Here is a 14353-nt window from a genome sequence, read left to right as displayed (position 1 = left end):
CAGATCTTAGGAACAGTCGGAAGAGCGCTGGTCTGTGATCTGATGCTAATGTAACTGGGAGCAAAGCCATGATGTGTTTAAAGAGGGATTTTAAGAATGTTCAAACCTTGAACCAGTTTAATAGTCTGCTCTATTCAATTCAGTTCAATTCAATTCAATTCTATTCTATTCTATTCTATTCAGGCTTTAACTCAGAATCATGTTTGCCTTTCATTATCTTTGTCTTCTGAGTTCTCATTCCCATTTTAAGGTTAAACGTTACCTGAGCTCTGGTTAATCTTTATGTTCCATCTCTATTTTTATGAGCACAAAAATCAGCCAGTTGTCACGGCGACACATTGATCCGCCCTCGCCACCCAGCAGCCTTCAAATAAAAAATGTGTTGATTGCCTCCAGAGACTCTGAGGCCGGACGCACAGGAGCTTCAGACCAGACAATTAGCACATTTCACAGTTTAATATCATTAAAAACTACTTTTGGAAACAGAACAAAGAGCGCAGAGAGATACAGTAGTTAACCAGTTGAGCATTTACTCTTCTGTAAAAATAAAAATTGCAGGTTAGACTTACTATACCAAAAACAGGCTTTACAGCAGGAAGTTTAGCAAGTAACACAAGTCACATCACAATGTTAAACCTTTTAATGTTTTGAATGTTTACTTTCAGTAACTGGATTATAGATGATTAATGTAACTTTTAGGGCTGGGACTTTAACGTGTTAATTTCAATGAATTGATTTCAGAAAAAATAACACGTGAAAAAAATCACGCATTTAATCGCACCTTTCTCAGTTTCCTGATTTCTGCCACACTGGTAAAACTGATGCACACTCCAGCCCAGTAGGTGGCGGTAATGAACCTAAAGTCTGTTTGCCAGCGTGAAGAAGATGCACAGGATGCACTGTCAGTGCACAAGTAAGTTTGGTGATGGAAGATGCAAACATCTCCATGTTGACCATCCAGTTGATGGTGGCCTCGCAGTCGCGGTGGTAGTTTTTGGCATTTTGGCTAGCGTTTCTGATGATTTTTCTTAGCAAAATGGTACAAAAATAGAGTTTTACGTCGACTTTATCAGTACTGTTCAAATAAAGAAGGTTTTCTTCATGTCCGGAATGTAGACTAGCTGAGAAAAAAAGACAAAAAACAGCAAAAACAAGACAAAATATTACAAAAATGAGACACAAAAGGACAAAAATGAGACACAAAATGGCAAAAAATGAGACAAACGACCCAAACCAAACAAAAAAAGAGACCAAAAATTGGACAAAAAAGTGACAAAGTGACAAAAAAATGGAGAAATGACAAAAACGGGGCAAAATTTTAACAAACGACACAAAGCAGACAAAAAATGACTAAAGCGAGAAACAAAAGAACAAAAAAATAGACAAAACGTAAATGAGACAAAAAACACGAAACAACAAAAACCATCTACAAAACAATGAATAAAGCAAAACACAAAATGACAAAAATAAGACAAAACACAAACAAGACAAAAAGCTGGTGCTTCTTGTGCTTCTTAACAAAACGGTACAAAAACAGAGTTTTACGTCGACTTCATCAGTAGTGTTCAAGTAAAGAAGGTTTTCTTTGTGTCCAGAATGTAGACTAGTTGAAGAAAAAAATAAAAAAATAACAAAAACAAGACAAAATATGGCAAAAATGAAACATAAATTGACAAAAACGAAGGGGCAAAGTAAGGAGTTCCGTTCAAACACTATTGAGGCAAGAACTTCTCAAAGGTTTCTTCCCTGGTGTGAAGAATTGAGCTTGTTGGGCGGAAAGTTTTCTTGTAAATTCTTACTGATGGCAGCTTGGATAAAAGCCTGGTTGTGTGCAAACTGTGCAACAGAGTTCTCTGATCACTGCATCACTTCAAGCCGACGGTATCACCTCAATGCAAAACATGTTGCTGTTAGCACCAGAGCTAACGTTAGCTACGTTAGTCCTGGTAACAGCAAATGGTGTAGCCATCCCATAATAGACCACTTTAGAAGACATTGGAAGTGCATGACTTTACAACTCATGATCCCACATCACCCCAGTCCTGCCCTCTCTTCACTGGCTGCCAATCAATTCTTGTGTTCATTTTAAAATACTGCTGCTAACTTTAAAGGCTTCACCCTTACACCCCGAAAAAAGCTCTCAGGTCAGACCAACAAAAATGACTTGTTGTCCCTCGGCAACAAGTCATTTTGTGTTATTGTGCTTTCCAAGCTCTCGCACCAAAACTGTGGAATGTTCTTCCTCTACAGCTGAGATCGGTCGACTCCTGTGAAGCTTTCATGAGGCACCTGAACACGCTTTTGGTTGACCTGTAGCCGCTTTATTTTTTAATTTAATTTAATTTTTTATTTATTGTTTTTGATGCACTGTACTTTAGCTCTTGCACCTCTGTTTTAACAATTTATTACCTTTATCATCATTTTTTCTTTTCATCCTTCTTTTGTTATTGTTGGAAAGCACTTTGTGATTTTGTATCTGTGAAAGGTGCTATATAAACCAATTTTACTTACTTACAAAAAGTCTTAAAATATTGAATAAAATCTCGATAATTGCACTTTGAGTTTGCAGAAATATGTGAATGTAGCAGACAGATGAAAAATGCAGATAAATAGAAATGAAACAAACATTTTTGTTGTTTAAGTTCATTATATGCCTATTCATCCATTCAGTCGTCTACCAACATTTATTTGAGTTAAAAAACGTTACTTATTGTGTCAAATATTGACAAAAATGTAATTAGTCGCAATTAATTATATCAAAGTCTCTAATTGATTAGATTTTTTTTAATCGCGTCCCACCACTAATATAAACAGAAAACTGCACTGATTTGTGTTATAATATCTTAATCTAACAGCATCGTCAACACTATTTAGAAAACAGTTACTCTTTTATGCACAAACTGGCTGTTAACAACTCTTTGTTTTCTCTGTTGAAGGTGATGACTCTTGAGAACATAAAAGCGTGTACAGGGAAAATCTGTCTTCTCTTCATCTAAATTTTCTTCATGTTTTTACCAACCTCGGTTCATTTATCAGGTGCTTTTACGACGGCGTTTGTGCTTGCAGAAAATGGAATATACATGTAGAAGAAGCGAGTTCAATGAATGTGTCACAAACTCTGAAAAAAAATGTGAGAAACATATATAAGTAATATTGCTATTTGACAAAAATGTGATTAATCACGATTTATTAATTACAAAGCCTCTAATTAATTTGATTATTTTTTAATGGTGTCCCACCACTAGTCATTTTTAAATATTGCAATACTAAAACATCCATCCCAGCTCAGTCCAAACTCCGTGATTGTGTTGAATAGTTGAAGTCTTACCGTAGCCGTCCACACATCCGCCTTTAAACTCGCCTTCAAACCTCATGCCATCGAAGCGAGTGAAGACGCCGGCACCTTGGAACTTTCCCTGCACAAAGTTACCTTCATACCTAAAAACCATTCACAAAAAAACACATTTACAAGCATGAAAAAGTGCATTCTTACTTTGCAATAACAGAGCTCTGCAGCAATTCATGTAAAAAATGCAACAATTGACAGAAAAAAGAGTGAAGAAGAATACTTCTTTTGTTACACAAACCAATGTTTGACTGCAACAATGTAGAAAAATGGGCCTTAAAGATTAGGAACTTTGGGTGTAGACGTGACAGATGGCAAAACCTTTACATTTAAATGTGGAAAGGATAAAAGCTTTCCTTCAGCATCTATCATCTAAAAGTCAGAGAGGTGGTAGAAAAATTCAGTGCATAGTTTCACACCGGTCTCTTCTAAGAATCAAAAATGCATGTTTTTATTTTCTGTGTTTTTGGAATCACAGATATCACCCATTAAAAAAACTGAGTTGAAAGAAACGGTGGGCAAGACAAATGTTTAGACAGAAATTAAAACCAGACGAAGATATAATGCAGTGATAACAACAGTACAATACAGGCGATATATGTGTGAGAAAACCAGACAATATTTCACTGAGAGAGCAGAAAACAGACCTGCACTGTGTTGTATTCACAGCTTTGTTAAGAGCTCGGTGTGAATCAAAGTGCAGAATGTCAGCCTTCTTAACACACAGCATTAGCGCCATTACTTTCGTGTCAAATGGCCACAAATTAACAAAAGGCTGAGCAAGAAAGAGAAAACTCTTGTGCAGAGATTTCAAATACAGTGCCATGAAAAAATGTTTGCCCCCTTCTCAAGTCTTATTTTCTTGAATATTTCCCCACCTAAATGTTTAAGACCATTAAACAAATTTAAATGTTAGACAAAGATAACCAAAGTAAACACAAAATGCAGTTTTTAAATGATGATTTAATGTTTTAAGGGAAAAAGCTATCCAAACCTACCTGGCCCTATGTGAAAAAGTAATTGCCCCCCGTGTTAAATCATGAATTAACTTAATCATACTTTTTGGAAAGTGAATTCAATTTCACTGACCACACCCAAGCCTGATTAGCTCCAGACCTGTTCAGTCAAGAAATCACTACATCTAAAGAACTGCAGGCCTCCTTTGTATCCATGAAGGTCAGTGTTCATGATTCAACAATAACGAGGAAACTGGGCAGAAATGGATCCATGGCAGAGTTCCAAGGCCAAAACCACTGCTGACCAAAAACAACATAAAGGCTCGTCAAACATCGGAATGATCCCCAAGACTTTTGGGAGAATATTCTACGTACTGATGAGACCAAAGTTGAACTTTTTGGAAGGTGTGTGTTGGCGTAAAAGTAACAGAGCATTTCAGAAAAAGAACATCCTACCAACAGTTTAACATGGTGGTGTTAGTGTGATGATCTGGGGCTGCTTTGCTGCTTCAGGACCTGGACGACTTGCTGTGATTGATGGAACCATGAATTCTGCTTTCTACCAGAAAATCCTGAAGGAAAACGTTCGACCATCAGTTCATGACCTCAATCTGAAGCTGACTTGGGTTCTGCAGCAGGACAATGATCCAAAACACACCTGCTAGTTGACTTCTGAACGGCTTAAAAAAAAACTAAATGAAGATCGGTCAGTGACTTGAATTCGATTGAAATGCTGTGGCATGACCTTAAAAGGATGTTCAAGCTGGAAATCCCTCCAGTGTTGCTGAATTAAAACAATTCAACAAAGAAGAGTGGACCAAAATATCTCCACAGAGATGTTGAAGACTCATTGCCAGTTCTAGAAAACGCTTGATTTCAGTTGTTGCTGCTGAGGGTGGCCCAACCAGTTATTAGGTTTAGGGGGCAATTACTTTTTCACACAGGGCCAAGTAGGTTTAAATAGGTTTATTGTCCTTAATAAATGAAATCATCATTTAAAATCTGCATTTTGTGTTTACTTGGGTTATCGTTGTCTGACATTTACATTTTTTGATGGTCTTATACATTAAAGTGGGGAAAATATGCAAAAAAATATAAGAATTTGAGAAGGGGGCAAATACTTTTTTCACTGCACTGTATATTATGATAGAGTAACATACAGTATACTGTATATTTTATACACAAATCTGTCAGGCCTGCTCTTGACATGGTTATATGTTCCAACTGGATGCCTCTTTTCTACATCACATCTCATGTACATCTGTGCATCCTCGCTGATTGCTCCTCCAGCAGCCCTCTTCTCTTCTCAAGTAGCATTTCCTTGAAATGAGACATCCTTCTGGATTCGCTAAGATCGGATTCTAGGGTCACAGGCAGGAGGACAGAGGAGACGAGGAGGCTCAGAATAGAGAAATGAGATGAGCCTATCTCGCTGTTTCTCCTTCAGTCCTCGCCTTACTGCCTGTTTGCCTCCAAATCTCTGCATTGTTTCCTCCTGTGTTTTTAAAAGAGTAAATATTATCCGTTGTGGGGTTTATATGTGTGTATATGTATACATTTTTTGCACTCTATGACATTTTGATCTATATATTTATTGCTTATTTCTATCTATGACATGAATAAAGTGAATTTAGTTGCACCACTGATAACATTACATACGCTACTGTTCAAAAGTTTGGGGTCACCAAGACAATTTCATGTTTTCCATGAAAACTCACACTTTTATTCATGTGCTAACATAATTGCACAAGGGTTTTCTAATCATCAATTAGCCTTTCAAGACCATTAGCTAAGACAATGTTGCATTAGAACACAGGACTGATGGTTGCTGGAAATGTTCCTCTGTACCTCTATGTAGATATTCCATTAAAAATCAGCTGTTTCCAGCTAGAATAGTCATTTACCACATTAACAATGACTAGACTGGATTTATGATTCATTTAATGTTATCCTCATTCATTCTTTCAAAAATAAGGACATTTCTAAGTGACCCTAACCCTTTTGAATGGTAGCGTAGATGTAAAAGAACAAAAATGTTGAACTACAGCAGTCAAGGAGACTGGATGAGACACATTAACAATGTCTAGACTGTATTTCTGATTCATTTAACCCCTTGACGCCTATTGTCACGAATTCGCATCATACCACTTTCGTTCAGACTGCAGCCGAGATAGTGTATCCATTCCCCTAATGTCAGTTTGCTCATATTCAATACGTACCTCAGAACCTTTTGCAAGCACTGGTTTCTCGTAGGACCAGTCGGAGTGGGACCTAATTATTGTATATCTGCTATTATTATTATATGTCTGTTCTATGTGTAATAGACAAATTAACAATCTCCACTTATTTAAGCATCAGCTGGAAAGCAAAAACACACAAATTTTTTATTTAATTGTAAATAAATTTAGGTGTCAACGGGTTAATGTTGTCTTCATTGGGGGGAAAAAACTGCTTTTCTTTCAAAAATAAGGACATTTCTAAGTGACCCCAAACTTTTGAATGGTACTGTATGTATTTTGTTAAGCATATCTGTAAAAACTTTAATGTATTTGAAGTGTGTATTATCTAGAAAATCAGATTAGGACTCGGTTGTGGGAGAAAGTAAATATTAAATGACTTGGGTTTGATTGGAGCAAAAATAAATTGATTTGGGACGTCTACGAAAAGTAATCTGCAGATTAACCAATGCAACAACACGTCTCCAAACTGGCCAAACTTTCTGATGAATAAAAAGCTGATTTACTTTCAACAAAATCAAAGTTGAAGTACGCAGGAAAGGAGGTACAAACCTGGAGCCATCAGGAAACACCAGCACCCCACAGCCATTGAAGAGGCCGTTCTCAAACTGTCCGGTGTAGCACGTCCCGTCGCTGAAGGTCAGCTGACCTAGGCCATGACGCAGACCTGCAACGGCAGCAAGAGGCTCATAAAATCATCTAAACAACTCCAGAGAGATTAAAAGCTAAGACACAAGAAAAATGGAACAAGCATCCTGATGATGTCATAAAATTCTGATGGAATTAAAAGCTCCAAAACAAAAAGATGAGAGCACAGAAAGCAAGTTGTGAGTTTATGTGATACCGATGGTTACGAAATTATTAGAAGACAAAACATTAACCATCACCATCTCTAACTTCTCTCTATTCATGTGGTCATTCTGATATTATAGTCAAAGTGTAGGTTCTGTTAATCCCAGCAAAACTAAATAAATCACACACATTTAAAAAAAAATACACAGAAGTATAAATTGAACATGTCTGTCACTAACAGGTACAAAGTATTTGAAATTTCCATTGATTTCCACCAAATTTGCATCAAACTGATCTTTATGTCACTTCAATTTTAGTTTTAGATTTTATGTATTGATTGGTTTAACAGATTAATTTTTAGTTACGCATGTTTAAAACTCAGTCTTGAATTTTTGTACAACATAAAATATTTGGCTGAGAAGACAGGGGTTCAAGAACTGCCCCTGTAGAACCTCCTTCAGGGCCGTTTTCAGAGAAGACCTACTCTAGTGTAGATACTTTTGACCAGCCCTGAAACATTACTGTTTAGGTGTTGACGCTTCTAATAGGGGGAGACTACAGATGCCTTTTGGGAGGAAAAACACCCAGTAATGAGTTTAAATCAATCTTTATCGTAGAACCAGGAGATATCCTAGCTTTATTTTTCTGTGTGATTTTGCTTCTTGCAGCTACTGACATTTTATGAAATACCACAATTATACTCAAAATTGTTATTTTTCCAGAAAACATTCAATATGCATCCTTGTATGTCTGGCACACTAAAGGCTATGCTCATTCAGCCAAGACCTAATGTAAGGGGAGTTGTTTCATGGTCAAACAAAAGTCTCTCAGTGTCCCTGTAGACCTGTCCTTGGTCCTGCCTAACAGAACCTTAAGGTTGTCATCAAACTATTCAAGAGTAAGCATCACCTGCTTTCGTCCACTAATAGACACAAAACAACCACTTTTAGACACAAAACAACCACTAAAAGATACAAAACAACCACAAAAAAACACAAAACAATAAACAAATAGATACAAAATGATCACCAAGAGGCAATAAAGACTAGACTCATTCAGCCAAAACCTAATGTAAGGGGAGTTGTTTCATGGTCAAACAAAAGTCTCTCAGTGTCCCTGTAGACCTGTCCTTGGTCCTGCCTAACAGAACCTTAAGGTTGTCATCAAACTATTCAAGAGTAAGCATCATCTGCTTTCGTCCACTAATAGACACAAAACAACCACTTTTAGACACAAAACAACCACTAAAAGATACAAAACAACCACAAAAAAACACAAAACAATAAACAAATAGATACAAAATGATCACCAAGAGGCAATAAAGACTAGACTCATTCAGCCAAAACCTAATGTAAGGGGAGTTGTTTCATGGTCAAACAAAAGTCTCTCAGTGTCCCTGTAGACCTGTCCTTGGTCCTGCCTAACAGAACCTTAAGGTTGTCATCAAACTATTCAAGAGTAAGCATCATCTGCTTTCTTCCACTAATAGACACAAAACAACCACTTTTAGACACAAAACAACCACTAAAAGATACAAAACAACCACAAAAAAACACAAAACAATAAACAAATAGATACAAAATGATCACCAAGAGGCAATAAAGACTAGACTCATTCAGCCAAAACCTAATGTAAGGGGAGTTGCTCCATGGTCAAACAAAAGTCTCTCAGTGTCCCTGTAGACCTGTCCTCGGTCCTGCCTAATAGAATTTTAAGGTTGTCACCAAACTGTTCAGGAGGAAGCATCTTCCACTTTCGTTCTTCAGTGTTGAACAGTCTGAAGACATGGCTTGTTCTGGGTAGTGATACTGAGGTATCTCTGGCATACATCACTTCATCTCATTCTCCGGGTCTTTGTCTTGAGGTCATCTGTTGTATTTTGTAGCTACTTATCAACATCAGCTCAGCTGCTGTGAATGGTCCACCTTGGGCCTTCAGTCTATCCAAAATACTGAGTTTCTGTTCTCAACATGCAGCAGATTAGCCTCCTTCTTACAAAGACCAGCAGCTCCAGGATCTTCCTGGCGTTTATTCCAGTCTGCAGTGATACTGTATGATCTTGACCACTGGGCCCATTTTACAGAAATCACTTGAGGCATCTTTCTTATTCAAATCTTTAGTTCGTTTCAGCACATTGCCAAGAGAGACAGTGTCTAAACTGGACTTCTTCTTCAGCCTCGATAATACATGGAGAATTATGGGTTTTGTGAGTGGTTTGTGAGTAGTATCTTATGTGAGTAGTATCTTATTACTGTTTATGGTCTATCAAGGGGCAAGTTTTCCTTAAAATCTTATAGACACTCATCAGTCAGGTGAGTAATTGATTGCATGTATTCAGTTTGGCCACATAACGGCCTCCATGATTTCGATGATACAGTCTCAGTGTGTTATGTTTCTGTTTCTCCCTGTGTCCTTTCTCAGAGTGTCCCTGGTCCCAGTGCTGGATGCATCAGATCTGTGGATGTTCTCCCACCAACTGGCCTAATCTCCATCTGTGGGATGCTGCTGCTGACCTTCCTCCAGCCCACTGCTTCCAGCTGCCCATTTCCACCAATCTATTCTGCATCACCCTCACTGTACTTGATATGCTCATCTACACATTGTTTGCATCTTACTACCAGCTATATCTGTAGTATATTTAATGCCAGAGCCGTACACCATAGCAGTAAACTATGAATGAGTTTCAATGTTAGCTTGTACTTTGTATGTATCATCTATCTTATTTTACATGTATCCAACTGTGTGTTATATGTTCCTTGTTCCCCACCCCCTCTCCACCCCTCTACCGCTACCCTTCTACCTATCTACCCCTCTACCTCTAACCCTCTATCTCTACCTTCTACCTCTTCTGTCCCTCTCAACCCGCCCGGCCAGCAGGCAGATGGGTCCCCCCATAAAGAGCTGGGTTCTGCTCAGGTTTTCTTCCCTGCTAAAAGGGTGTTTTCCTTGCCACTGTCGCCTTAAGGCTTGCTCTGGGGTTTCAGGCATATGGGTTCTGTAAAGCTTCTTGAGATAATTTGACCTGTAAATGGCGCTATATAAATAAAATTGAATTTAACTGAATTGTTATTTAGGCCTAAATGCACATATCTGTGTTTTTCACATATATGCCAGTAGCCAAGGGAAGCTGACTCTAGATACAAAATAATGGTGAAAAATTTTGTTTTTATGGATATGTGGTTAATTTGAACTCATTACTGGACAATTATTGTCCTCCCCTACTGATAGGTTAAACTTGGACAAGAAATGCAGTCTTTCCGGTATCTTAATGTTCTTATCCAATAGCAGACTTCTCCTCTCTGCTATTTTCAACGTAAAAATCACCATATAACCAACCATAACAAACCTACATTGTTCCATTTCCTTGCTAACAGAACTTGTCCAATAACAACAATTTTTTTTTTTTTTTTTTTGTTGCACTTATGTTGAAGCTGTTGGATCCTACTTTCTGTTTCCTTTCTGGAAACAGAAAGGGTAAAAGGGCCTACTGCTGTTCCTGTTGGTGTCACCTCACAGCTGTTGAAAAATGATATATTGCTTTTAAAACTTAGTCGTTAACAGCAGCGTCAAACCTCACAAACCCAATACTTGTGGACTTTGATAGTTTAATGCTACCTGTTGTGAAGCTTTTTAGTTTGTGTTGGTCCTAATGCATTGGGTCTTAAATCTTCTCTGGTTGTTGGTAAAGGTTTCCGATGTGAGGATCATCTACTTCATACTGTCAGAAGGCGCATGAAGCAGATCTATGCTGTAATCTGTTGTACATCAGTTGCCGTTGGCCTGTTCCTGAATTAAAAAGAGCCAAACAGCTACCGTGCTGAATCTCAAGACTCAAACGTGTATTAAAGAAGGCTAAATGGAATCTCCACTTAGCAGTTATGTTGAAAAACAATGATACGAATGGATAATCCAAACTTTGGTAATAAATAAGTCTTTATGGTCTTTTAAGAACTTACAGTTTGTATATGAATGGATGATACGATGTATGAAAATATCCTGTTTTTATGTTCCACACAAGGCTTCAGCCAGCGGTTTTACTTCCCAAGGACACACTATCAACTTGGATAAATGAGGATGTTGCATTCAATATCATGTCAACTGATATGCTCAGAGACTGGGCTCCCACTGTTGTACTGCTTCAATGTAAGAAATGAGAGGTTACCGTCTGAGCTAGAATAAAATGCTTTGTGAAATCCATCAACATATTAAAGCACAGTTAATTCAATCCTTGAAAACAGGACAATTTTGAAGCTGAGTTTCTTCTATCTCATACAGTTTGCATGAAGCGATTATATCCAATGTGTGTTTGCTATCTTGTTTTCTCTCTTATTAAGTTGACACCTCTGTGGCAGGAATAACTGGAACAATAGAAGACAGAGATAGGGACAAAACATGATGTCAGCTTTGTGTAACAAAAACACACATTTCCTCTATTGACTGCATAATTCTGGCTGTTAAAAGACGCAAATATATTGGTGTCAACAGGGCATTTATCAGTGAAACGTCTGTCTGCAAAGCTTAACCACAAACAAATCAAGACTTTTAGTCAGATTATGTAGATATGCAGCAGTTTTCAGAACTTTTTGGCTAATTTCATGACTTAATATTGCCTGAAAAGCTTCATGCTTGATTTTAATCCTCCTGTTATGCTGTGGGTCAAATTCATCCATTTCAAAGTCAAAAAAATAAAATAAAAAAATTGTTAAAAATCTTTTTTTAATGTAAAATATTTTTTTTAAAACTAATGTCATCTAAAACTATTGTATATTCTGTAAGTCTTTCCAATGTACATAAAAATGTTTTAATGTGCTTTTTTTTATGAAAAAAACGAGTGAATTATCCTCATTGAACCAAGATCTATGATAGAAATAGTTAATAATGGAGTTAACAATGAGATATAAACAATGTTTATTGGGATTTTTTGGTTTCTGACACTTTTGGATAATTAAGCATGCCACAGACACATTTCTGATAAATGAACCTAACAGGAGGGTTAATGCTTTACATCTGCAATGGGACTCTCTCAGTGTAACTAGATATTTATCCACATCAACATTAGTTCATAGCAGAGCCCCCATATCAGCATCCGAAGCTTCCTGTTTTCTTATATGATGATGTACGCATTTCCTCATGCTAATGATGGATAGCCTAGAACCTTCATCCAATTTAGGAATCTAGAATGTTCACATGAAAATCACAAGAAAATTTTCTAGATGAGGTAGATCACCATTTTAAATGCAAAGACATTTGTTTCAAAAACGATAAAGTTAATGGCACGACGTGTGGCAGTAGGGGGAAATCAACATTTTGGGAATTTGCTTTCTTGCTGAGAGATAGTTGAGAAGATGAATAAAATTCCTCAGCACAAGGACTAGAGGTGAAGAAGCTCATCTAAAGAGAGCTCTGGCTGTGTTCAAATCAATTTCATAGAGATCAATTATTGATGCTATAGAGAAATCCAACAGTTCCAAGGTTTCCTTTGGACTTCCCTTTGCCAGATAGCCTGAACCTCTGAAGATTCAACACTTTGTATAAACACCAAAAAGTAAAAACAATGTTGTATAAATCTATGTATTTTTTATTCACTAAATGTACTACTACTTATAACTACTACTTAGATGACTTTATTAATCCCCAGAGGAAAATTAAGTTGTTACAGCAGCATGGATTTTCAATAAAGGGGTAAACAATACGGCAATACAAGGGAAGTGAAGGTAAAATAAAATAAAACAAGACACAAATACACAATACTGTTTAAAAGTTTGTGGTCACCCAGACAATTCATGTTTTCCACCAAAACTCACACTTTTATTCATGTGCTAACATAATTGCACAAGAGTTTTCTAGTCATCAATTAGCCTTTCAACACCATTAGCTAACACAATTTAGCATTAGTTAGATAGATAGATAGATAGATGGATGGATGGATGGATGGATGGATGGATGGATGGATGGATGGATGGATAGATAGATAGATAGATAGATTAAACCTTTATTGATCCCACAGTGGGGAAATTTACAGTGTAACAGCTGCAAATAGAACAGTTTGAATAAAAAAGAGAGCAGCACTCATGCACACAGATGGTTGCTGGAAATGTTCCTCTGTACCTCTATGTAGATATTCCATTAAAAATCAGCTGTTTCCAGCTAGAATAGTCATTTACCACATTAACAATGTATAGACTGAATTTCTGATTCATTTAATGTTATCCTCATTGAAAAAAAAATGCTTTTCTTTCAGAAATAAGGACATTTCTAAGTGACCCCAAACTTTTGAATGGTAGTGTATAAAATATAATATTGAAAAAAATCCACAGAGTGATACGGAAATGTGCAAATGTACTATTACATTATTATTATTGTCTCAATCAGTCACGTTGGATATTCGGGCTCAAAACAACTGACAAGATGTTGGGAAAAGGTAAACTACAAACGCTATAATGTGCTTTCAGGCATGTGTGAAGGAAATACTGTGTTCATGGTTTTCTGTTGTTCATAATGTACTTGGTTAGGGTTAAGATACCTACAATTAATCCAAAAACAAGCCAGTAAAACACTGGATTCATTCAGATGTAACTCATAATTAGTGCTGAAACAAAACGTGTGCTGCTCTCTTTCTTTTTGCACCTCTTCAAACGCTGCCAGAGAGGTGAGACCCAATTTTCCCTCTAATTCTGAGACTAATTTCTAGCATTAGGAGGATGCGAGTCGACACAAACAGGGAGGGAAAGAAGTGAGCGCTTCTTCTTGCCAGCCTCTATTAGCACGCCCGGCAGGAAATTGGAAAATAAGTGGATGTGAAGCACAGTTGGACACGGGCTGAAGAGGTCCCGCTATCCTTGTGGCAGAGGAATGGGATTTACTGGATGCTCACCAAGTGCCATGAAACTGTTGGAGTGGAGAGAAGAGTGGAAGATTTGCAGACGAGGATGTACTGGAGGGGAAACGGGTTGCTTGGTAGGGGGTGAGGCAGGGGTGGGGCTACTGAGTGTTGTCCCTCGCTCCCAGCTAATGGCAAAGTA

General features: G+C 37.4%; 1 protein-coding gene across 2 annotated transcripts in view; it reads right to left on the bottom strand.

Moving 5' to 3' along the window:
* Positions 1-14353, bottom strand: part of LOC111578849 (MORN repeat-containing protein 4-like) — a 37417-nt gene that overhangs the window by 11169 nt on the left and 11895 nt on the right. The window contains exons 3-5 of one of the 2 annotated variants that reach the window (XM_023285823.3): positions 7092-7206; positions 3329-3438; positions 3020-3118 (exon numbers count right to left, since the gene is read on the bottom strand). In XM_023285823.3, coding sequence (XP_023141591.1) covers positions 3033-3118; positions 3329-3438; positions 7092-7206 — 311 coding nt within the window. In that variant the 3' untranslated portion in view covers positions 3020-3032. The remainder of the gene's footprint in view (positions 1-3019; positions 3119-3328; positions 3439-7091; positions 7207-14353) is intronic. The other variant, XM_023285821.3, reaches the window with a different exon arrangement.

This window comes from Amphiprion ocellaris, chromosome 4, assembly GCF_022539595.1.
Source record: "Amphiprion ocellaris isolate individual 3 ecotype Okinawa chromosome 4, ASM2253959v1, whole genome shotgun sequence".
NCBI classification, from domain to species: Eukaryota; Metazoa; Chordata; class Actinopteri; family Pomacentridae; genus Amphiprion; species Amphiprion ocellaris.
Note: the sequence above shows the minus strand (reverse complement) of the source record. Positions and strands in the feature narration are given on the sequence as shown.